General features: G+C 57.3%; 1 protein-coding gene across 11 annotated transcripts; it reads left to right on the plus strand.

The window, feature by feature from the left end:
- Nucleotides 1-4,258: 4,258 nt before the first annotated feature.
- KIFC3 (kinesin family member C3) lies at nt 4,259-24,143 on the plus strand. 11 transcript variants are annotated; one of them, XM_027685249.1, is made up of 21 exons: nt 8,494-8,962; nt 10,616-10,761; nt 11,958-12,105; nt 14,247-14,443; nt 16,659-16,724; nt 17,226-17,384; nt 17,471-17,710; nt 17,931-18,104; nt 18,233-18,380; nt 18,467-18,597; nt 18,689-18,800; nt 19,018-19,199; nt 19,276-19,380; nt 19,613-19,743; nt 20,315-20,438; nt 20,884-21,013; nt 21,125-21,354; nt 22,018-22,152; nt 22,508-22,616; nt 22,863-22,891; nt 23,084-24,143. In XM_027685249.1, exons 1-20 carry the CDS (start codon nt 8,878-8,880, stop codon nt 22,865-22,867), a joined length of 2,757 nt encoding a protein of 918 aa, XP_027541050.1. In that variant the 5' UTR covers nt 8,494-8,877; the 3' UTR covers nt 22,868-22,891; nt 23,084-24,143. The 11 variants fall into 11 exon arrangements, 10 of the variants coding, with proteins under 10 accessions (XP_027541048.1, XP_027541044.1, XP_027541043.1 ...); XM_027685247.1 differs by lacking the exons at nt 22,863-22,891; nt 23,084-24,143 and adding an exon at nt 4,259-4,275 and having other exon boundaries at nt 8,848-8,962; nt 22,508-22,711; XM_027685243.1 differs by lacking the exons at nt 22,863-22,891; nt 23,084-24,143 and adding an exon at nt 7,984-8,070 and having other exon boundaries at nt 8,848-8,962; nt 22,508-22,711.
- The last annotated feature ends 155 nt before the right edge of the window (nt 24,144-24,298 follow it).

Consider the following 24,298-nt stretch of genomic DNA (forward strand, 5'->3'; position numbering starts at 1 on the left):
GATCTGTGTGTCTTGGCAGACACCCTCGGAGCAGGAACCCAGGGCTTTGCGTTTGATCGCTGTTTATTTTGCAAATCTCCCCAGTTTCACTGCTCTTAACTGCCTTCTAGAAAGTGCTGGCAGGTGGAGATTAATGGGAGGGAAATGGGGCTTTCCAGCTGGCCTGCCTTGAGAAACAGGAGAGTTTTTGGTGCTACAGGGGCCTTCCAGCCTCTGCGGGTTGATGGGGTGGTGTGGGCACATGAGCTCCTTCCCATCCCACCCTGGCATCCTCGCCTGCTGTGCGGTGGAGGAGCAGGTCTGCAAGCAAAGGCACTGCCTGAAACAACCTTTTAATAGGTGATAAAATTAAATGTCTGATTAACACGCTCATTCTGTGCAATTAAAGCACTTCTTTTGAATATAGCAAATGCTCAGACCTGAGCAACCCATCCAAGTCTGGATGTCTGCAGAGGGAGGGAAGTCCACCTGTCTGCCACTGCCCCTAAATCGGTGGTGTCAGCAATTTGCTGGGGACCAATGGTGCTCGGGAGGGGATGGACGTTAATCAGCTCTCATTCTCTTAATGCACTGGCAGATGGGAGTGGAGGGGATGGTGCTTTCTCTGCCTCTGGTCACGGATGGGACAGAACCACAAGTGGTTTATATGGGGTGAGAAATTCGGCAGTGAAGGAGACACTGGGCACAGGAAGCCACCCTCTGCCTTCACTCGCTGGGAAGGCTGGTGGTGAGTGGAGCATCCCTGGAGGGTCTTGCTGCCCTGGTTCTGCATCAGCACTGGGACCCTCCTGGTACCAGGCACCATCACGGACCATCTTTACAACAGCATTTACTGGCCCTTAATAAGGGAAGAGGAGAACTGCAGGGGCTTCACTCAGAGACCCCTGAGGCTGGAACAGAGTGACAAAGCTCTTGATGAAAAGGCAACAATTTTCCAATGCCGGTGTGCCAGGAGTGTGGCACCACGTGTGGAAAAGTGTGGTGAAGCATCCCACCCCAGGGACCTGCTGCTGCTGCCAGCACAGCCACACCATCCCAGCCGGCTCCCAGCGTCCTGGGGAGGCCTGAGCAGAGGTTTCCACAGACCCTCTCTGGAGCTCAGCATCCCTTCCCAGGCTGTGCTGAGCCATGCACACGCTGTGGGCGCTGGCAGGACTCTCAGTGCAGGGCTGGAGCAAGGGGAGCAGCAAGAGAAGCGGGATGCAGGCTGTGGAGAGCATCCCCGCCCACAGCAAGGATGGTAAGCGGCACAGCCTCGAGCGGTGTTTCTGCTGCCCCGTGGGCACGGCGTGGAGACTGGCCTGTGGAGGAGGATGCTTCCAAAAAATGCACCCAGGACCAGGGGTGGCCTGGATGGGCCCACAGGTGAGAGCAGTGGCGGGGGCTGGGGGTGAGCAGGGCATGGTCTGTTTCAAAGGCAGAGGCTGGGGATGAAAACCAGCAAAATGCCTCTGGATTGGAGTCGTGTTCACAAAACATGCCTGGATGTTTGCACATGGGCTCTGTATTTATTTTGCTGTTGCTTCCCAAGGGGTTAATTCAGCAGCACTTTTTGTCTGGTGGGCTGAAGGTGAAGATAACAGAACAGAGATGTCCGAGCCCCAGAGAGCCCCGGTCCCACCTCACCTGGGATACTGAGCATGCTGGCCATGCCTCAGTCCCATCTTGCCTGGGATGCTGAGCACCCCAGCCATGCCTTGGTCCCACCTTGTGTACCATTTCCTTCTCCACCTCATCCTTGTTGTTTCACCTGACACCTCTCTTGGATCTGCAAATAGATGTGAAAGCCCATGAAGGTTTACATGGAATTCCCAGCAAGCTGGCAGTTATTCCTTGTCAGTCTGCATAAACCCTTATGACTATTCCTCCTGCCTGTGCTGCCAACCTTTCCTTAATGTCTCCTCGTTTTTCCAGTTGTGAGTGATCGCTGAAGGGATCTCCTGGCAGAGAGGACTCAGGTTCACCCTTCACATCCCTTTCACCTCTAAGGCACATGCATGAAAATATGGGTGTGGGTCTGCTGCTCTTCATAAAGAGAAATTAAATCTGCTCACGAGGCGCCGGGTGCAGGCAGCAGAGCTGAAGCGTGTGGCTGTTTAATATTCATTGGGTGTAGATGGAAAACTTTTCAGTTCTAAAATAGCCTTGCTCAGCGTTGTGCTGCTCTGTTTTCCCCAAGCCTTAGCAGGAGGCTGGAATTCAGCATTTCTCCACAACTTCCCCTGGCTCAGCCAGGAAGCTGAAGACCCTTTGTTTGGGTGCAAAACCTGCTTTGAGGACAGATCCTGCCATCCTATTTGCAGTTTGTTAGTCTGTAGTCTGCTGCAGCAGAACCTTTGAAGCACCAACACAGGAACAAGAAATTTTGTGCTTTTTTTTTGAAACAGGATGAGTTTCTGTGGTAGTCGTGCATCTATTTTTGTGTTAACGGGAAAAAACAGTTTTTCCGGTAAAATTTTGGCAGGCAGATTCATGGATCTCTTTGGTGACTCTTAATAGAGTGCAGTTTTCTTCACCATCGCAATTGCACCTTAGAAGGAAAAAAAAAAAAAGATAATTTGGTCCCAGTAAGGTCCATAACAATTAAATAAGCTCCAGTAAGTTAAACTGGAAAGACCTCAGTCCTTCTCCTTGGTGAGTGGGAAGCTGTGATAGGATGGGGTGGGCTGGAATGCTCTGGCTGAGTGTAGAAAATAGCAGGGAAGAGACCACCCAGCAGTGCATGGAGGTGATGGGAGCATCCCCTTGGTGCCGGGGAAATGGGGCTTGGATGTAAATGGGCACCTGAGCAGGGCTGAGCCAGTGAATCCCTGGGCTGTGGGCGAAGACCTCTGCTGAAATCCACCGCTGCTGTGGGGCTCTGAGCTGTGCAGTGCAAGCACAGGGACATCCATTATATATAACCCGTGTCAGTAATCCATGGGAAGATAATGTTTCCAGCCCGCTGGAGGACTCCTGGTGCCAAAAGCTGCAGAGCAGTGGTGCTCCAGCATCCCGTACACGCCGGTGCTGAGACACAGCGGGACAAGTGGAGCAGCTGGACTGTGTCTGCTGGGCATTCCTAGGGCACCTTAAAATCCAAAGGCGGCACGGAGTGAGCCGAGGACCCGGTGTGCCAGGAGGGAGTCACAGTGGGGCTTTGCAGACAGGTTGATATCAAGCAGCCAAAGCCAGTTAGCGGGAAAGCTGTTTAATTCCATCAGTGAATATCCCGCCTCGTTTGCATATTCATGTCTTTGTCGGGTGCAGCTCTCGCGTTGCAGTCAGGATGCAGCTGAGCCCGTTGCATGCTCTACCCACCATCACAGTATTTTCCTTCACGTGGCTGCGTTTGCTTTATGACCACAGGGATATTTCCCTCTTCCCTGTAGAAGCTCTCACTGATTTACCTCTGCCCATGCCTAAACCAGCTGGATGTCGTTAGTCAGCCCAGCATTCCTCCAGCCCCTGCCCCAGCATGGCAGAGCCGCTTCAGCCCTGAAACTCTGTTCCCTAAATTATTCAGTATTACCGCTTTTGCTTCGTTTCTTCTCCAAAGTCAAGCACACTTGAGAGGGCACTAAAAATAAATGGTTTTGCTGAGCACTAAATCTATTTCTTAAAGGAGAGGGCTCCCATCTCTTCCACCTGTGCAGAGGAAAACCTAAGCCTGTCTTTGCACACCCCGACACTGGTGAACTAGTAAAATTCTTAAAAGATCCCAATTGTCCACCTGCAGCTTCTATCTTCAGACATTTCTTTATTTAAAAATAATTGCATAAAGCACCCGAGGTCCCATGGGGAGGGTCCCAAGGACACCCTGTAACCACTGGCTGGGGCACTGCTGGTAGGCTCCTGCCAGACCAGGAGCTCCAGGATCTCCTCCTGGGATGCAGCCATCTTTCCAGTACAGCCCGAATTTTTATTTGCTGGATAAAATGGCCTGGATGGCATTTACTTGGTATCCAACAGCCCCCTTGCTGGGTCTGCTCCAACCAGCATGGGCATCCCCCAGCCAGCAGAGAGGGTTTAGCCTCGGCAGGGACACCTCCTGCTTATTCTTAGCCTTGTTTCTAAGAAGTGCTTTATGAGCAGGAGCCCGTGTTGATTAATGCCATGAAACATTAATGACTTAGGAGGTGAGCTGCAGCCCTCCCACAGAGCAGCTCCCTGCTCCCCAGCAGCCGGAGAGGCACAGGATGAGCCCAGCAGTGCTTTGCATAGGGGAGGCACAGGCATTAAAGCCAAACCCGAGTTGTACCTGAAGCCAGCTGAAAAATATGACAAAGATAAAAGGTAGGTAAAAGGGAGACAGAGGCTGAGGTTTGGTTAGATGGCTGTGCATCACAGTCCGGGATAGGAAATTCAGAGGGGTGGAAGAGCCGCCCACCTGATGGCTGCTCCATCTCACACGGCACTGCCCTGGCTGCCTGCACAGCAGAGGTTTTCTCTACCTGAACACAGCGGGTTTAAAAAGATGTTGCTTTTGTCATTTGCTTGATATAGAGGAGATTTGCATGGGGGACATGGGAAGAGCTGAGCTGTGGTGTGCAGCAGCTCCCATCCAGAGCTGCCGGCTCCTTGGTTGTGGTTCCATGCTGCCCTGGGCTGCTCAAACCCAGCCTAGCCAGCTCACAGGACTTGGCCAAGGGGGACTGATCTGCAGAGCCCCCACTACCATCCAAAGCAGCATCCCAATGTGTTGGATTTCAGAAGAAATCCTTGCAACACCTCTCCCCGGCTCCTGCTCTCCACCCAGTTCCACACAACCCTATCTCGAGGATCAGAGCCTCAGGGTTGAATTAATTCAGCTAGTGAACTTTTAAAATGAGTATTAAATTTCTCAGGAGCATGCTAAGACTTAATTAAAACTCCTGTCATTGTGTGAAATGGCAATGTAGGAATGTAGGAATGCAGGGGTTTGTTCCTGCTTCGGGAAGTGTTTCATGTTGGCTTGGCAAGCCGTGCCTCAGCAATGCTGAGAAATCCCCTCACATCCCTCCTCAAGGAGGAGCAAAATTAGAATAATGAGTTGGTTTATGATTAATTGTGCTCTGGGGACACATTCTCACGATGTCTGGTGCTTCTGGTGGGAATTTTCTACAGGGAACATCCCAGTATACAATAGACTTCAGGTATCAGGTGTGCTCCCGCCTGCATTCCTGGACCAGGTTATCATGTTGCTCAAAGGGAGGGGAAGGGGAGTCACATTTTTTTCTGGCATTAGGGGTATTTTTTAGCTGTCTTACAGATGTAGGTTAAATATTTGCTCAGGGCAGAACAAATGTCCAATGCAAAGGGCCCCGCTCAGTGATGTGTTTCGATCTCTGGAGCTTCCCCTCACCCAAGTAAAAGGCGAATTAACCTGCCTGACTTCACAGCACCACAGCAGCGATGCTTTTCAGATACAGCACAGGCTGGGCTAAAAGCAGAGCCAAACCCACGCCAGGGTCACTGTCCCCCTGCAGCGTGCCCCGTGGCAGGCTGGCACCGCTGGTGCCACGCATGGAGGGCAGCTGTTTCAGCACTGATGGCCATCAATATATCGAGCCTTTCCACTACCTGCTGGGTGCTGCCAGGAGGGCGCTGCTGGCGGTGAGTCTTGCTGCTCGCTGCCTTTTCTCTGCCTGCCTGCAAAGCAGCATTTCTAAAAATACCTCCAGCGATGTCGTCAGCCGGTGCTCGCTCAGGTCACGGAGACATGACAGCCAAGAAAAGGAGGACGGGAGCATCGCTGGGGGACCAGGCTGAGATTATTCCAGCCAGCGTAGGTGAATCCCTGCAGAGAAAGGGGGTGTGAGCAGGGTACCTGCTGCCTCCACAGGCTCCCATGCATCCTCACTGCCTGCAGGCCCCCAGCACATCCAGCAGCAAGTGGGCGTCCCCTGGGATCCTGGAGCTACATAGCATTACTGCACAGGGAAAGGGAGCTGGTACCTGGCCACCAGCGTGCATCCAGAGTAACCCCACTTCTGGATCCCTGGAGATCCTGTTCCTGTTGTGCTGGGGCCGTCACAGAGCCACGCTGTCCTCGCCAAAAAACAGCCCTGCAGCTGGGAGGGGATGGGTTTTGTAATGCTCACAGGTGACTGTTTGAATAGGGCTGTTGGCACAGAACCCTTCCTTGCATTTCAGATTTTGCTCCATGCTTATTCATTAAGTTATTCTTCTAAACTGGGGAATTCACGCATGTGCCTGCCTAATGTAGACTTACTTGATGTAATTGATACAACTTACGTGCTTTGCATAATTGCAGTACCATTAAAAACCTGAAGCATTCAAAAGCCAGGAAATTACTTACCAGTTAAAGTCATTTACATAGGCATTTATTTTACCCTTACAGCTCGTAAGTGAAGTCAGTGGTGATATGGCTTTACAGTCGCTATCAGAAAGGGGAAAGTAACTTTACGTGTGTCAATATTACCCAAAACCAGCTGAAGGAGCTGCACAAATAATGGGGTACTTATGCAAATCAGCAACTGCTTAGGGCCTCCAGGGGTACATGTATGTACATATGGATGTGTGTCTATAGGCACACACGCCTATATCCATCCCTGCCAAGGGCTCCACGCTGGGAATGCCAATAAACCTTCGATGAGGGGAGGGGGAGGCTGGGAGGGTTTCACTGGCTGTGGGGGGATGGCAGCTGCAGTGCAGAGCTGGAGGCAGATGCCAGGCCAGGGTGGCATTGGCTTCTCAGGGACAGGGCACTGCGCCGGGGGCATGGGGACATGGAGGTGACCCTTTGCAGCCCCCTTTCCCTGTGGTGAGTGGCTCGAGCAGCTTGTCACCTCCACTGAATGCCTATCACACCCTTCCATGTAGCTGGCTTGTGACAGGGGATAGGGCAGCATCTCCTGGGGGGTCTCTGAGGATGTCCAAGAGGTTGACGCCAGGATGAAAGGACAAGGCTGAATCCTGCTCCAAACCCAGGCAGGAGTGAGTGAAAGGCTGTAACTGAGTGTGGCGAGGCAGGAGATGGAGAACACCTGGCCTGAGGGGAGCACACCCTGCTGGTGGGCAGAGCCTCTTCATTCCCAGCTCCACAGGGCTGGCATCAAACCTTCCTCTCCCAAGAGATGGCCACCCCTGCATCCCCACACCCACGTGGGACACGTGCCCCACAGGTCAGCCTGCCATCAGGCAGATGTGAGCCATTGCTCTGGGCACCCATCACCATCACTGGGGATGCCAAGTTCAGCTTTGTTGTGGGAAGTATCCGGTACTGCCAGTTCATTACCATGAACAAGTTATGAGTGACTTGTGTCACCCAAACCAGCCATTACCACGAGGGCTGTGTGTGCAATACAGGCACGTAGATACAATTCACACCCTAAAAATGCTTAAAGCAGGATTTTCTGTCGCCTTTCTTGACACCAGGGCCTTTGGAGAGGTCTTGGCGTGTCAGGCTGTTTTCTCCACGCCTCTGGGCTAGAAACAGGTTTTTTTTAATTTGAAATCTGTGTCCACAGGCTCAGTGAGCTTGGGGTGCTGGTTGGCATCGTTGCCAGCGAATGCACTGGTGTTTGGGAGAGTGGGGACATGATAGGGTGAGGGCATGGTTTGTCACCTCTGGTCCTCGGTGTGTGGGTCACCAGCACCACAGTCCCCATGGTCGCCCAGGGTGGGCACACAGGTGGGATGTGGTTACACTGAGACTCCCCGAAGAGCACCGGGATTAGGGCGGGAAGGGCAGGGACATACTGCGAATACCCGGGACACACCGGGAGCCCCCCCAGGGCTCTGACAAGGGAGAGCCAGGGAATCACGGGGGCGTGGGGCTGCCCTGGGAAGGGCACGGGGGGACACCGGGGCTCCGCTGAGCTCCCCGGGCTCTGGCGGGAGGGGCCGGCGGGGTCCCGCGGACGCCCCGGGAGCTCCCGCAGCCAGGACGGGGCCGCTCCTCCGGAGCCCCGATTGCGGGGTGGTCCAGCCCCCGCCCCACCGTCCGCCGGGGGGTTTCGCGGGTTTCCACGGCAACGAGCGCGGGGCGGAGCTCGGCTCCTCCGTTACCGAAGTGCCCGGGAGGGCGGGCACGGGGCTGGGGCCGGGGCTGGCACCGTCCATCGCCCCGCCGCCGCCCCGCACCCGGTGAGTGCCCCGCGGGGGCGGCACCGGCACCGGGACCGGTGGCGGCGGGGGGGGAGCCGGCCTGGGCAGAGGCTCCCTTTGTCTGAGGAGCTGGGTGTGCCGGCACGGAGCACCCGGGGCGCGGCGAGAGCTCGGCTCCCCGTTACCCTGCGGCGGGCAGCGCCACCGGCACCGGGACCAGCACCGGCACCGGGACCAGCACCGGGGGGGGCGCGGGGCGGGGCTGCGCCTCCTGCTCCCTGGAACCGAGACCGCGACCGGGACCGCCCCGCTGCGGCTCCCGCCTTCCCGGAGCCGCCCCCCGGGGCCGCCGGTCGGGAGAACAAGGGACCCGGGCGGTCCCGGGGTTCCGCCCCCCCTTCCCCGCCGAGCCGGCCCCCGGTGCGGTGTGTGCGGCGAGGGCGGTGCGGGGCGGTGCCGGGCGGTGCGGAGCGGGTGGTGCGGTGTGTGCGGTGCCTCCCGGGTGCGGGGCTGCCCGTAGTCCCGGAGTTCCTAACTCCCTAAGTTAGCCCCAGCCCGAGGTTAGGAGGGGCCTGGAGAGGCTTCGGGAATGAGTAAATTAATTACAGACACTGTTTATGTCACATCCGCCGGGAGCACGGAGGGAGCCCGGGGCTGTCGCCTTTTCGGGAGCGAAATCGGGATTGGTGCAACTTCCTGCGGATTTCGGGAGTCGCGACCGGTGTTACTGTCGCGGTTTGCCCTGGCACGGTCCGCTGGGATTCACGGCTGGACGCAGAGCACGGCTGAGATGTCCGTCCTTGCGCTTCTCTGCAGAGGTGCTGCTGTACTCGGGACCCCCGTGCCATGATTACATCCCACACAGCCTGGGATCTGGGATCCGGGCCCTCCGCCGGAGCCGTCTGGAAGACGAAGGACCTTGTCCCGGACGGTGAGTACGGCGCGGTGGCTTGTCCTTGCCCCTTGCGGCTCAGCCTGCCGTGCTCACGCCCTGATCACCGGGGAAGGAGAGGCTGGGAACAGGCCAGCCTGCATTTTTCACATTTCTTTCCGGATGAAGCTCAAGGTTTGAGAAACGGGGACTCGGAAGCAGGCACAAAGCAGTGGACAGCCCGGGGGAGAGCAGATGAGCAGAGAGGGCTGCCTCCATCTCCCTCCTGGCCCTTCCGAGCGGCAAACTTAGGGAGAAAGGTTAAAATTTAACATGTAAGGAAGAAAACGGGGCGATCTGCATGTCAGGGCAGACATAGGGCGCTTGCCTCACTCCGGCTTCATCTCCTTGGAAGGTCTCCTTATCCCTCCCCAGTGCATGGACCCCGTGGGTGAGTTGAGTCGGGGTTTTCCTCCGCCTCGGCTGAGCGGCTCTGCGGGCGGGCGGGCGGCTGCTTGCCCCAGCCTGCAGCCGCTTGCTGGAAAACGGCCCTTCCCACCTCCCTTCCAGCCGTGCCAAATGGGTTTTGGGAAAGCAGGGGGCTGAACCCCCCCTATTCGAGCTTTTTTTGCTGTTGGCTTCAGCATTCTCCATCCCGATGTACTGGCAGCTGCTTCTCCGGACGCTGCTGCTTCCCTGGCACTCAGGCCAGTCCAGCCAAGTGCTGATTGCCATCAAAGCCTCCAAAAACGGGGTTTTCTGGTACTTCCTCTGCCCAATGGCTGCCGCTGCCCGTGCCGGGGATGGGGAATTCGTCACCTTTTATCGGGGCATTCGCCAACGCTTTGGAAACACTCGATTTTCCCGGCGCGTGCGAAATGTTATGGATAATTAGAGGCTGGGAAGAAGTCCAGAGTGATAGACTAACTTCATCAGGGCACGTCTCCCTCCAGACACTGCATCCACCTCGGGCCAAACCGCCCCTGGATGATTTTAGAGAAAAAAATGCGTTATTGAGGTTTGATTTGTGGGTTGCTGATTTTTTTCCTGCCTGCTGGAGAAGAGATTTGGCTCCCTGTGATGGTGGCAGCGCTTGTGGCGGGCAGGTGTGTGGGGGAGGGCACAGGGTCCCCAAGCAGTGGGACATAGCCCTCGCCAGCTGCTTTTCCTGTAGCAGAGGAGGACACAGCCGTGGGAGAAGGCTCCTCGAGTTGCTGTTTTCCTTCTGTGTGGCTCAGCAGGGCAGGAACTGCTGCCCTGGCTGCTTTCGGGTTTGGCTGCCTGACAAATAAAGGAAATATTTGGGGGCAGTGGAGGGAGGTGACGCCGTCAGGGTCCGTCCGTCTGGTTTCGGTGATGCAAGCTGGCTTTGGCAGCTTTTCCAAGATAGGATCTCAGGAAGTGGAGCGGCTTGGCAAGGGGCAGAGCTGGGGTGTCCCTGGTGGGGGGACAGATCTGGTCCTGCAGAGGCCAGACGGATGCTACACCCTGAATTCTCATTACTAGTCATTGGCAACCAGTCTCCGCCCCCCGAAGGGATAATTTTTCTAATTAACATAATTAACATTTTTAATAAAAGTCAGGCAACATCTCTGCCACACCGGTGCGGTGGCGGCGGCAGGGAGGAGGAGGCGGCTTTGCTGAGCCAGGCCAAAAGCTGTGTCCATCCTGGGCTCTCAGGTTCATCCAGTGATGCTCTTTGCTCCATCTCAGGCTGCGGGCAGGACAGGCTCAGTGCTGGGAGCGCAGCAGGCGCCTCTCCCCGGGTTCCTCTGCTGCCTACTCTGCTTCACCATAAAATCCTCAGTGTGAGCTGGCCAGACGCTGCAAACCCCCGTGGGCTCTGCCGGGCTCTCCAGGTGAGGAGCGCTGAGCCAGCTGTGGCTTGGGTGGGGAAGGCAGTTTTGGGGTGGTGGGGAAGATGCTCCGCTCCCAGCTGGGCCATCCCTCAGTGGGAGCTGTCTGGTTCCCCCCCTCACTGCAGCCGGTTTCTGTCTGGACCTCAGCACCACGTGCCTCAAGTGGAGCTGCTGCCCTGAGTAGGGAGGGAAGAGCATCTCCTGGGAGTTACAAGGCATCACAAATGCTGGGGAACAGCCTGGAATAACATTTTCTGGGTCACTTATGGGTCATGATAACAGGAGAGCTCAAGGCAGAAGTGTGATAAGGAAATGCAGGGCCGTAAGGTGATGTTTGCCAGTGGGATGGAGGAGGAGGAGGTGGAAGGGTGCTGCAGCCAGGGACAGTGTCAGGACACCATGTACTGGTGTTGCTGCCACTGGTTCATTCTGGGCTTCAGGCAAACCAATTCAAATTCCCCTTCTTTGAAAAGAAGAAAAACACCCTCTTATCTTACACCAACCTCAACGAATTCCCTCTGGCAGAACCCTCCTGGAGTCTCAGATGCAGAGGCACCGCAGACATGCGGCTTTTCCAGGAGAATGCTGCCACCACCTCCTTCCAAATTATTCTCAAATTACTGGCATATTTGCCCTTCTGCTGGGGTGAGACAGGTTTCCCTGGTCTGCGGGGCGATGCCACAGGCTCTGAGATAAGATATAAGTAAGAAAAGGCATTTTTGACCAGGGCAAGCTCAGCTTTTCCAAAGCTCCTTCCAGATTTCTTCTGATTTTTTCAGAGCTGGACTCCACCACACTGGGCATGGCATTACCTGAGCCACAGCTCACAGCAAGCAGCTTCACATTCAACCCTGCCTGCAAGTCAGGGTCATTTTTTAAGGCTGTAGAAAGAAAAATAGTTAATATTCAGTATAACTGCATGGCCAGTGCGAGAGAAGGAGTTGTTTATGGGGAGAACTAAAAGCAACATGATAAGTTCATTGTGGCAGCTTCCCAACACCCAACTCCCTGAGAGGGAGGGTTTTCCCTGGGCCCCACTGTCCTGTCCTCTGCTCTGCCCTCCTTGCTCATTCCCGACCAGCCCAGTGGTGTGCTGGGTGCTGGCGCCATGTCCAACACAGTGTGCCCAGTTGCTGGATGTCACCTCTCCTCTCTGACATGTCACCTCTCCGACCTGTTTCTTCTCCTGGGCACAGGCCCTGCGGGATACGGCGTGCAAGCGGCGGGAGGAGACCCGGCACCGGGACCTGACACCGGCCACGGAGGAGCCGCTGGCATCCCCCTGTGAGCCAGCAGCTGCCACAGCGGTGCAGGCAGCCTCCATCATGAACCTGGAGAAAGCAGGTAAGGGGACAGCCAGGATGCAGCGATGGGCACTCAGGAGGAGGGATGGGATGGGACAGGATGGGATGGGTTGGGCGCTTGGTACCTGCCGGTGGGTATCGGTCAAACCTCTCCTCCTTGGGGGTGCACACAGACATGCGGCTGCCTCACGGGGGGGACAGGTCACAGTAGAAATCCAACACCAGCCAGCTGCTGGCTGGTGGCAGGGACCAATGAATTATTGAACTGGCTGAACAGAGCAGATGAGCTCCGGTGAATCCACTGCTGTCTCCTCTTCCTTAAGGAAAATGTAACGTGTGTGGAAACGCTTGCAGCGTGCATGGCTGTGCCAGGGTGGGGAAATCCCGTGGTTTCCTGTCAGGCTTGAATTGTGCAGGCTTGTCAGGGTGCATCTCAGGAGCTGCTCCTGGCATGGTCCCAGGCTGCATCCCAGAGCAGCTTCTTGTGGGGGGGCCTGCTGGGAAGGGGCAGGGAAGCAGGAGAAAGGGGGTCTGTGTGGCAGTGGTAACAGGGCAGAGCCAAGGAAACAGGCGTCTTTCCTAACAGATTTCAGAGCATTTGGGAAAGCAGGAGGAGGGTCATTGTGCCATGCCTGCTGCACTCAGACCCCTCATCACCACCAGTGCATCTGCCCAGTGGGAGATGTAACAACACAGGGTGACATCTCCTCTCCCATGGATGCTGTCACAGGAAGAAGGTGCTGGAGCATGGAGGAAGGCATTGTCTGTGTGGGATTTCCCTGCCTGGCAGTTTGACTTGCAGCTGAGTGTTGCAGCTCTGAGCCTGGCTCTGCCTTGGGTTCCCAGCCCAGGATTAGTGTAGATGATGTGTGCAGACATGCCGTGTGTCCACAGGAGCCTCCTGCCTCCTGTAATTTTTTCCTATCCCTTCACGCTCCCCATGGGGCGAGAGCTGGCATTCCTGTCAGCTTTGGAAGTTATGGGGTGGGTTTTTTCTGTGTTGGTTTTAAAGAGAAGACCACAGTCCCCTGCCTGAGCTGGGCTGAGCTTTCAGCACAGAAAGAAAATAAAACTGGTTCCTGGCAGTGCTTTTTTGGGATATCCAGCCCATGGCAGGAAGACAGAACCCAGTGATGTCTTCTGCAGCCACTGCTGGATAAGTTCCATGGCGTGCTGTCAGCAGCAAAGCTGTGGTTTGGTCCAGCATTTCATTTTTTTTCCCTGTTCTGCTGCCTCCTTAACTCCATTTAAAGGTAGAAAGTCTGATTCACAGACAAAAACGTCTTTCTTCTTGTATTCAGGACATTTCCCATGAAGCAGGCAGCATCCTCCCGCGGGCAGCACAGTGATTCCCAGCATCAGCTCCTGCCTTTTGAAACCTCAGGTTTCTGGTGGCAGCGGATGAAATGCGTGGCAGGCAGGGAAGGGCGCCGGGCAGCCGGGATCCTGGCCACCAGTTCCCTCGCCACAGTGCTTCACCCCCACGTCGGGAATGAGTCAGGCCAGCTCATTGCTTCTTGGGAACTACCAGGTCATTTGGCAGGCTCTGATGTACGGCCAGGTTGGCTTCTGTCAGCGCTGGTGGCTCTATTAACATGCAGAAAACGATGTTTAAAATAATACCAGGAAGGTTAGAAAGCCAAACGCGGGAGGATTGGGCAATACGGCCGTTCAGAGTACCCGTATAATTTTCCTTCGGCTTCCATTATATTTGTGTGTAATGACACAGGCTTTAATGACATGATCACACACGGGTTTTCCACCGGCACCTGCTCATTCAGAAGAAAGGATGCCGGGGTGAATCAGCGCCGTGGTGAGGGCGGTTGTTATCAGAGCGAGGCGACAGCATCTCGGCGTGTGATAGGGCTGGGTCACCGCACAGGTGCTCTGTGCTGTGGCCTGGGATGCTCTGCTGGCATTGGCACATCCCTTTGGCTCCTTACCCTGCCCTGGGGCTCAGCTGGCCGGACCCCACCATTAGCCCAGCCTGCTGTGGGTCAGCACCGTGGCACTCGGGATGTGCCTCCCAACATGTCGCTGTTCTCTGTGGGACTTGTGCAAGTGCCACTTCCTGTGTTCTCACCTCCACCTCAGCCCCTGGGGGCTCTCCCCATGGCTGGCATTTTGCTCCCCAGCGAGGTGGCCATATCCTGACCGGCTCCATCTTTGCTCACCCTGCAGGAGGGAGGCTCTGCAGTGGGAAACGTGCCAGCCTGCCGGCAGCCCGACCCTTCCCAGTGATCCAGAAGGTGATGGCCTCCATGGCACATCTGCAGAAGGAGAAGCTGCAGCTGCAGGAGGAGCTGCTGGGGCTGCAGGAGAAGCTCGCAGCCCAGGAGAACGATGAGCTCTCCCTCTCTCTGCAACTGCAAGGCCAGGTACGGTGGGGACAGGGCAGCACAAGGGGGGCTGTCAGGGCCTCCAGCCTCAGGCTGTGGCTTGGCTGTAGTGCTGTGGTGTGCAGTTAGTGAGGGTTGCACTTGGAAAGAGTGTAGGACCTCCATCATGGAGCATCTCCTTTGCTGCGGCACGTAGGGATGATGTGGGAGCTGGGTGTTCCTGAGCACTGGTTTTGGCTGTGCCTCCCTTGGGACGCTTGCAGTCCCCTGAGTGACACCACAGTAGTGCTGGAAAAGGTGTGTGGCTCCGTGATGTGGCCGAGAGGGCTTTGGGCGTCGGGATGCAGCCCTGCAGCAGTCATCCCTCTGCCCAGCACAGGATGGCTGCCACAGGATCAGCTCGTTGGACCAACCCAGCAGTTTAATTTTAGTGACTTTCAAGAGTCAGGAGGTGGAAAGTGTTTGAGTTGTTTGAAGAAGGGACAGGTTTTGGCCGCCACGACCAGACCTCCTCCAAAAACCATCTCCTGCGCTGATGCAGTCGCATTCCCAGCACAAGGACCTGGGTCGTCCCAGGGAGATGGAAATTCTGGCTGCTCGTAAAGGGATTTGCATGTGGCTGTTGTGGAAGCTGTTGCAGTCAGGTTCTGCTTGTTCCACGGGTGTCAAAAAGGCGGAGGTAATTGTCCTGCATTTGGTTGGCATGCTCTGCATGACACAGGCGTGAGCGCGGCAGGAGCCGGCCCTGCGCCGGCCAGTTCAGCAGCAGCGCAGCCGACACCGGCCAGAGCAAAGTGCTGGCCCAAACCTCCAAAGCTTGGGGATGGCCGGGCCACGGCTTGAGCCAGATCCGGCTGCCAAGGAGTCCCTGTCACCTCCAGAGAGCAGGATGCAGCCAGAGATGCCCGAGCAGGTAGGGGGTGGAGGTGCATCGGCGTTTTTGGGCACCGCTGGCACCGGGAATGGTGGGCAGGCTCCGGCGTGTGTGCCGACTGGCTGGGCTGGCGGATTCCCCGGAACAAGTCGTGACTCTGTCTTCTCAGTACCTCCCCTCTCTTAAAAATACTTACAAAAATACCTTAATAATCTCCCTTGGTGAATATGGAAATGGGGTTTTCCCACTCAAGTGCTCACCCCCCTGTGGAGGGGGGCGATCCCAATGCTGTCAGGGAGCAGCCGCATTCCCCCACCCGTGGCTGTGGAACCCCGGGCTGTGCCCCACCGAGCACGGGGCACACGGAGCTGCTGCCCGTTGCGCTGCCATCTGTGCAAGGGCGCGGCTTAATAACTTACCAGATTAATTATAGCCCTGTGTCAGCACATCTGCATTGGTTATTAATCAGCAGTTCGTAAATTATGGTCCACGGAGGGCCGGTTGCTTAGAGAAAAAGCTGGTTATTGGAATGAGGCAATGCCCAGGCGCGTCCCAGTGAGGAGTTTGGCGGCTTTCAGGAGTAGGGAAATGGGGAGCTGGGCTGGGATCTGGGGGATGGTGGTGAAGCATGCAGCCAGGTCCAGTTCCCTCTGGGGTAAGCTCCGGGGCAGTTGTGATGCTCACCCAGCAGGTTTATGGCGCGGGGACACGGGACAGAGCAGGTGAGCAAACCCCATTAAAACACAGTCCATGAGACTGCTGGCTTCACCAAACGCTCTCTGCTGCTGTTTGTTCAAATAACTGCAGATTTTGGGAGATTCTCACTGGTCCCTGCACAAAAAAAAGTTGGGGATCTCTGAAATCCACCTGGTTTTGCAGGGAGGGCAGCCTGGTCCCATAAGATGGGCGGATGCCCAGATGGGGGTGGCTGGGGAGCATCCTCCTGTCAGACTCAGACACATGGCCTTCTTGAAGAGCTCCCTCTTTGTCCCAAGATAACTTTCCTAGAAAGAAAAATAGAGAAGGCAGAGCGAAGCTATGTTGTGAGGGCAGGACAAGGCCCTTCTGGCTCTTCAAACACAGTTATGGATAGGTTTGTTTTCTCCCTTCTCCAAAGATGATGCCTTTTTTTTTTAATAATGGTTTCTGCTAATGCTCAACATGGACAAATTATACCCATGGTTGAACAAGGTCAAAGCAAGGCTTTCATTAACGCTTGTTTAAATCAGGTCGTGTGAATCAGGCGCTCAGAGCCAGGTGGAAGATTAAGGCATAACAAAAATGTGAGACAGACTGGATGTTGGTGGCTGGGGTGGCACCACAGGGTCTCCTCCAAAAGCTGCTGAGGTGCTTCCTGGTTAACCTGGTCTGTGTTGACAGGTTGAAACTCTGAAGGCGAAGGTCCTGGAGCAGGCGCAGGAGATCGGCCGGCTGCGCTCGGAGCTGGTGAGCTGCCCCTGGGATCGGGCTGAGCCACCTCTGCCTGGAGGGACACTGGAGCTCTGGTTCCTGAGGAGGAAGAGGACATGTGGGGTGGGCGAAGGTGGACTAAACCTCCCCAGGGTCACAGTTTGGACACTCTGGGCCTTGAGACACTGAGGGACAAAAGTTTGTGGGATTTTCTGTCCAACGCAACGTTGCACCTGTGTCCCTGGGACACAACAGGCAAAACTCCCCTGGCGCTGTTGCCCTGTGGTGGGAAGTGAAAGCCCCTCTGGGGCTTGGAGCTGCCTGGGCTCAGTGGGGGCTCTCTGACATGGCAGGCTGGTTCTCCCCTGATGGAGCAGGCTGGGTCTCCTCTGATGGAGCAGACTGGGGGCTCCCTGGGGGTTCCCTGAGGCTGCAGGCTGGCGACTCGCTGGTACAGCAGGCAGAGGCTCCTCAGGGCAGCAGCAGGCTGGGCTCAAGGTGTGCACCAAGGTTCCATCTGCTCTCCCTTCCTGGCAGGGCGGCACGGATGCAGAGAAGCACCGGGACCTGCTGGCGGCCGAGAACGAGCGCCTGCGGCAGGAGATGAAGGCGTGTGAGGGGGAGCTGCGGGAGCTGCGGCGGCAGCAGCAGCAGCAGCAGCAGCAGGACCCGTGCCGGGACTGCCACCACCGCCAGGTGAGTTGCTGGTGGTGGTGGCGGTGGTGACAGAGTGACAGGCACCCGTGGGTGACAAGGCCTTGTCTGTCATGTTCTTGGGCCAGGAGAACGCTGAGCTGCAGGAGCAACTGTCCCAGCTGCAGCAGGAGGCAGAGGAGACACGGGCCAAGCTGGTGGAGCTGGACCTGGAGGTGCAGCAGAAGACGAACCGCTTGGCCGAGGTGGAGCTGCGGCTCAAGGACTCCCTGGCCGAGAGAGCCGAGGAGGAGGAGCGGCTCAGCCGGCGGCTGCGGGACAGCCAGGAGACCATCGCCAGCCTCAAATCCCAGCCCCAGCAGATAAAGGTGAGCACCACGGAGCTCTCCATCTCTCCTGGCTGGGCTGGGTGCCTCGCAGTGCCCAGTGGCTGCCCTGCAAGTACCACCCGTCTCTCTGCCCTGGGCGCATCAGCACAGCATCGTGATTTCCTAATTTATCTCCCCCTGGGCAAACAACAGCTCCATTCCAGGCCCCTCGAGTGCTGTTTCCCCAGTACATCCCATCTCTGGGTGCTTTTTCCCCCAGTATATCATCAAGACGGTGGAGGTGGAGTCAGCCAAGGCAAAACAAGCCCTGTGCGAGACCCAGTCCCGAAACCAGTACCTGCAGGAGCAGGTGGGGATGCAGAGGCAGGTGCTGAAGGAGATGGAACAGCAGCTGCAAAGCTCCCAGAAGACGGAGGCTCAGCTCCGAGCTCAGGTCTGGGTGTGACAGGTGTAAATCAGAACACACCTCATGTTCCCTGCCTGCCTGGTGCTCACCAGGTGACATGGTGTGGCAGAGGGTGGGCACCAGATCAGCATCACCCTCCTTTGCTCCTCTCCCAGATTGTGATGTACGAGGCCGAGCTGGAGCGAGCCCACGGGCAGATGCTGGAGGAGATGCAGGCGATGGAGGAGGAGAAGAACCGTGCCATAGAAGAGGCGTTTTCCCGCGCCCAGGTGGAGATGAAGGCGGTGCACGAGAACCTGGCAGGTGAGGAGGGTGCAGGGAGCTTCTGGGGTTGCCTGACCGCTGCTGGGGTGTCGTCACCTGCCCCTCACCCTGCCTCGTGCCTGCAGGTGTCCGGACCAACCTGCTGACGCTGCAGCCGGCTCTGCGCACCCTCACCCACGACTACAACAGCCTGAAGCGTCAGGTCCGCGACTTCCCCCTGCTCCTCCAGGAGACCCTGCGCAGCGCCAGGGCCGAGGTGAGTCCCCCTGGAACCACCACCCCATGTCCCCTCTACGCTGAGTGGAGATGCTGGGGGCTGGCTGAGCCGCTGCTCTCCACCCCTGCAGATCAGCCAGGCCATCGAGGAGGTGCACAGCACCAACCGGGAGCTGCTGCGCAAGTACCGGCGGGAGCTGCAGCTCCGCAAGAAGTGTCACAACGAGCTGGTGCGGCTGAAAGGTGGGCGGGGAGTGTGGCAGGTCCCATCGTGGGAGAGCGTGTCCCTGAGGGGGGGCAGGACGGACAGGGGAGCATTCCCATAAGGTGCTCGGGTTGACAGCAGGATGCTTCAGTCTGCAGTGGGCTGCAGCGTTCAGCCCACCCGGCGTTTGATGGTTACTGGGGGTGGCAGCAGGATGCGCTGGGCCTGACACCATCCCTGCATCTCTCATCCAAGGAAACATCCGTGTTTTCGGGAGAGTCCGCCCCATCACAAAGGAGGATGGTGAGGGCCCGGAGGCGGCCAATGCAGTGACTTTTGACACCGATGATGATGCTGTCCTGCACCTCCTGCACAAGGGGAAACAGGTGTCCTTTGAGCTGGATAAAGTCTTCCCTCCACAAGCATCCCAGGAGGAGGTGGGTGCTGCTGTCCACACTGCTAGTGTGAGGGGGACACAGCCACCTTCCCCTGACCCTCCCCTGTCACCCCCAGGTGTTTCAGGAGGTTCAAGCCCTGGTCACCTCCTGCATTGATGGCTACAACGTTTGCATCTTCGCCTACGGGCAAACAGGGGCAGGAAAAACCTACACGATGGAGGTGAGTTTGCCTGGCTTTGCTTCCATCCTCTTCCTCATCTTCCCACCCCGTGGTGCCCAGTCTCAGCACCCTCCACTAAGCATGTTGGTGGCCAGCTCAGACCCGGCGTGCACCAGTGATGGTGACCGCTGCCCCACAACAACCCCCTGGGCTTTGTTTCTGCTCAGAAAAAAATACAGCGTAAAATGCAAGAGGGTGTTTTTCCCCCTCGTTTCTCACTCCAACCCATCAGGGAACGGCAGCAAATCCAGGGATCAACCAGCGGGCCCTGCAGCTCCTCTTCTCCGAGGTGCGGGGCAAAGCAGCCGACTGGGACTACGCCATCACCGTCAGCGCCGCCGAGATCTACAACGAGTCGCTCAGGTACGGGGAGGGTGGAGAAGCTTTTTGGGTGTCACCCCATGCTGCTCTCCCCTCCCCATCCCACCAGCCCTGCCCTGGCCTCAGAGCTTGTGCCAGGGCCTTGGGTGATGCGTTTGGCCATGCAAGGATTTATTTTTAATTTATTTTGGTGCACACCGCCCTTCCCACGAGCTCCAGGATTTACACAGGCTCCCAGCCCTGCCGCCACTCCCACTCCCTGGCCCTGATGCAGCGGCTGGGGCATCCCCCTCTCCACCCTTGCCCACAGATGCTATATTTAGGACTTTGTAACTGGGAGCTGGGAACATGAGAAATATTTTCCTCCCTTGTCCAGCCTCAGGCAGGAGGGGCTAGGAGGATCCTGGGAGCACATCCATTAGAATAATGGGGAACAGAGTTGGGTGAGAGCAAGGCACATGAGAGCCAAGAGACCTGAGGTCTATAAATAGGACGTGCAGCTTTCCCAGGAGGAGACGGCTGCTCTGGCAGTGTTGGCACACAGCCCTGAGCCATGAAACGGATGCCGGCACCCCCCTGGGATAGGGATGGTAACGGGTGCCCCTTTGCCCAGGGACTTGCTGGGGAAGGAGCCACAGGAGAAGCTGGAGATCAAGCTGTGCCCCGATGGCAGCGGGCAGCTCTATGTGCCCGGGCTCACCGAGTTCAGGGTGCAGAGCGTGGAGGACATCAACAAGGTGCGGGGAGATGGGGGGTGGTGGGTACAGGAGGGTGGAACCAGGGGTGCGGCGAACCCAGGGAGGGGTTTTGGGTCTGTGACCCCTGGATTTGGGAGTGTTTCTGAAGCCCTGGGGAGCAACAGAGACCAAAATAGGTCTCTGGATGTGATGTGAAGGTCACTGTCCCACGGGGTGAGCCACAGGGGGTTAAAAATAAAAGCGTGGGGCCCAGAGTTCCTGAGGGATTAGTGGGATGCGGCTGTCACCACAGTGCCCTGCCTGTCACCCCCTGCCTTTGGTGCATCACCCAGGCTGAGATCTGACAGCGGTCATCACCCTGATGGACCAGGCACCTCCTTGGGTGGTGCTCAGGTTACATCTCCAGGTGCCCCTGGATCACAGGGGGTTTGTCGTGGGATTGGGCCAAACTGGCCTCACCCCCCAACTCCCTGGACTCCCCCAGGTCTTCGATTTTGGCCACGTCAAACGGGTGACAGAGTGCACCAACCTGAACGAGCACAGCTCTCGCTCCCACGCCCTCCTCATCATCACCGTCCGTGGCCTCGACCGCAGCACCGGGCTCCGCACCACAGGTGGGTGCCACAGGCCAAGCCCCTCCCCGGGGCGCCTGGGCCGCAGCATCCCAGAGGTGTGTGGGGCCGGGCACTGATGCCAGCCCGGGGGGTTTGGCTGTGTGTCCTCAGGGAAGCTGAACCTGGTGGACCTGGCTGGCTCGGAGCGTGTCGGGCGGTCGGGCGCGGAGGGCAGCCGGCTCCGCGAGGCGCAGCACATCAACAAGTCCCTCTCGGCCCTGGGAGACGTCATTTACGCCCTGCGCTCCCGGCAGGGCCACGTGCCCTTCCGCAACTCCAAGCTGACCTACCTGCTGCAGGACTCGCTCAGCGGCGACAGCAAGACCCTCATGATGGTGCAGGTAAGGGCTGGGCACCCAGTGCCTGTCAGCATTCCCACGGCCAGTCAGTGTGGGTTTGGGGATGAGCTTGGTCCCTTCTTGCTCCAGTGCTGGGGCAGGTGGGAGGGTTGCTGGAGGCAGGAGCTGGGCTGGAACCAGGGGACAGGGCTTGCCCATGGGGACATCTGGTCTGCAGCTGCAGTGCCAGAGGCAGCTCTGTCCCCATCTCTGCACCCCAGAGGTCAGGGGATGGGAATGAACTTGGAGGTCCATGATCCTGCCCTCACCACCTGCACATGGGGGCCATCCCTATGGGCACAATCTCCTTGCATGTTGTCATCTCCACATCCCCTCTTTTGCTGGGAGGATTTTAAGCTCTGGCAGCTCCTCCACCCCTGCCCTGTGACCCCCCAACCCCAGCTGCCTGTGCCCACAGGGAGCCCCCACGGGGGCTGCCCAAGCCCCTGCCACCTGCCACAGCTGTTCCCGGCTGTCCCTCCCGCTGTGGCTGTTGGTGACAGGGGATCCAGCTGGCCCAGGCACGGATGGATAGAGCCATCCCGGGAGGGGCAGGTTAATAATAGCATCTCACCGGCCGCCATCGGCAGGTTTGCCGGGGGAGGGCCCCGGGGTGCGCAGGCAGCTGCCAGGGTGACTTTTCTGCCTGCTCCTCCCTGCCTGCAGGTCTCCCCTGCCGAGAAAAACACCAGCGAGACGCTGTGCTCCCTGAAGTTTGCCGAGAGGGTTCGCTCTGTGGAGCTGGGTCCTGTCTCCCGCAAGGCTGAGCTGGCCTCCTGGCCCAGCCAGGAGCAGCTGGAGGTAACCAAGGAGCTGCTGGTGCCTTTCCTCTTCCCCCTTACTCCAGGGGTCCCCCTGTTTTGCCCCCACACATGTTCCCCAGGGCTGTTAGATGTTCCCCCAGAGCCACCTTCACTGGGGACTATCACCTGGTGGGATGTGGGTTGTCCCCAAGCAGAGGTGTCCAGCTGATGCTGCTCCTTTGGCTGTTCCAAGCCATGTTTTGCAGTAGCCCATAGTACCCCCATAGTACCCCCAGAGCACATTTGGATACCACCACCCAGGCAGGCACGATCTGCCCATGAGCCCATCCCCATTCCTTCCCTTTGAGGACTGGCATGGGCTGAGCCTGGGTCTGTGTCCTATCTCCTCTCAGGGTGACTCACCAGGTTCTGCAGCAACACCTGGCCGGGGCCACACATCCCACAGCCCAGGGCAGCTCTCCAGTCGCTCCGCCTCCATCCGCAGGAAGCTCCACACTTCAGGTGGGTCGTGGGGCACCTTGGGAGCCCATATGGGGTCCCTCCATCCAAGGAGGCTCCCACCACAAGCCCGTGGCAAAGCCTGCGTGAGGGAGTGAGCAGATTCATAATCAGCTCATTAACTAATTGCTAATTAGCCATGGTTAGCACTTCCCCAAGAGCACCCTGGTGCAAAGCTGCTGCTGGCAGCTCAGGGGGTGTGGGGAGGGCAATGCCACCAGGCTGAACTTCTCTCCCCTTTGATTTCAGCCTGACTTAGGGGCAGCCGTGGCTGCCAGGTGAGTGCCTGCGGCGGGCGCTGGTGGAGGGCTCTGCTTCACCCGCTTCCCAGGCAGGGCAGGGCTGCTGGGCTGTGCAGGGATGCTCCTGGGGGTGCTTGTGGTACCAGCTCTTGCTACAATGCTGCCAGACGGGGCTGGGGCACTGGTGGCTGTGTCCCTGCCCACTGTGACCCACGTGTCTCCTCCCAGGGAAGCTGAGGTCGGTCCCACTGTGACGAGTGCCAGCTCCCAGCTCGGGCACCAAGCCCGCTCCGGGACCCAGCCCCTCACGGCGACACGGAGGTGGCTGCTGGAAGAAATGAAGGCTTCAGTGACGTCCCCTTGGTCACCAGGACCTGTGACCTGAGGGTGATGGCACCTCTCACAATGAGCAGTACAGGACCAGGGTCTCCCAGCAGCCAGACCCCCCTCTCAGGGTGGGGGACAGTGGTGCTGGGCAGGAATCTGCCCCCTCAGATGCTCAGCTATGTGACAGTTGTTTTTAGCCAGAGCTGGGAGCTGCTGGGTGCTCCCTCCCTCTCTCCAGCTTTGTTTTTACAATGAAACTGGGTTGGAGGGGGTTCTTGGAGTTGGAGGGGGTGCTCGGAGCCAGGCCAGCCCCTGGCCATGCCTCTGCTACCCCCACAGGGCCAGCCTGGCTATGGCTCCCCCAAGACTGCACCCGGGCAACTGCCCGTTGTCTTTCAGAGCAGCATTTCCTCCATGGTAAGTCAGAAAAAATATTCCAGCAGCTCCTTCCCCCATCGGTTTCTCAAGCCCTGTTTTGCATGAAGGCCCTGGTGCCGTGCATGAGCTGAGCTGCCATTCCTCATGGTACCAGTGCTGCCAGGCCCTGGCACAGACCCGGAGTGGTCACGGGCCGCCTGTGTTACACGGCACCAGGGGGGATTTCGCAGTCTCGAATGAAGCTATTGTAAAGTTATTTACCAGTTGTCTTGTCAAGAGAGATCACAGTGTGGTCGAGATGAAAGTGTTTGAAATATTTATGCCTGTTTACATGGACTTGGAACGGAAAACTTAATGGAAAACAAACAAAAATACCCCAAACCTCCAGCCCAAAAGCCTGTTGGCTTATGTATGGGGATGGTGGCTGGCAGGGGCATGGGAGGGGGATGGCACTGCCCGTGGTCCTGAGCACCCACCTGTGGGTACGTTTCCTCCTGCTGCAAATACCTGCTGGATGCACTGATGGCTCCTTCCACCACGGCCCTCTCCTCTCACGCTTCCACAGCATATTCTATTTAAAAACGAAAAAGGGAAAAATGAATTTAGCCTTTTGTATGATTAGATGTTTCTATGTATTTTAATAAATAAAAATTATCCTGTTTTGTAACAAAACTTATTTTAAATAAACTGTTAAAGCCAGTCCTCCTCTGCTGCTGTTCTTGAACCCTGCTTGGCGTG

The sequence above is a fragment of the Neopelma chrysocephalum genome, unplaced genomic scaffold (genome assembly GCF_003984885.1).
Source record: "Neopelma chrysocephalum unplaced genomic scaffold, ASM398488v2 Primary Assembly neopelma1_68b, whole genome shotgun sequence".
Classification (NCBI taxonomy): Eukaryota; Metazoa; Chordata; class Aves; order Passeriformes; family Pipridae; genus Neopelma; species Neopelma chrysocephalum.

Bases quoted from the DNA above. Each gene is read 5' to 3' on its own strand.
- KIFC3 (XM_027685247.1), top strand. From the start codon at position 8,878: ATGATTACATCCCACACAGCCTGGGATCTGGGATCCGGGCCCTCCGCC. The intron at 12,106-14,246 runs GTAAGGGGACAG...CTCACCCTGCAG, and splicing joins CATGAACCTGGAGAAAGCAG to GAGGGAGGCTCTGCAGTGGG. The intron at 18,105-18,232 runs GTCTGGGTGTGA...CTCCTCTCCCAG, and splicing joins AGGCTCAGCTCCGAGCTCAG to ATTGTGATGTACGAGGCCGA.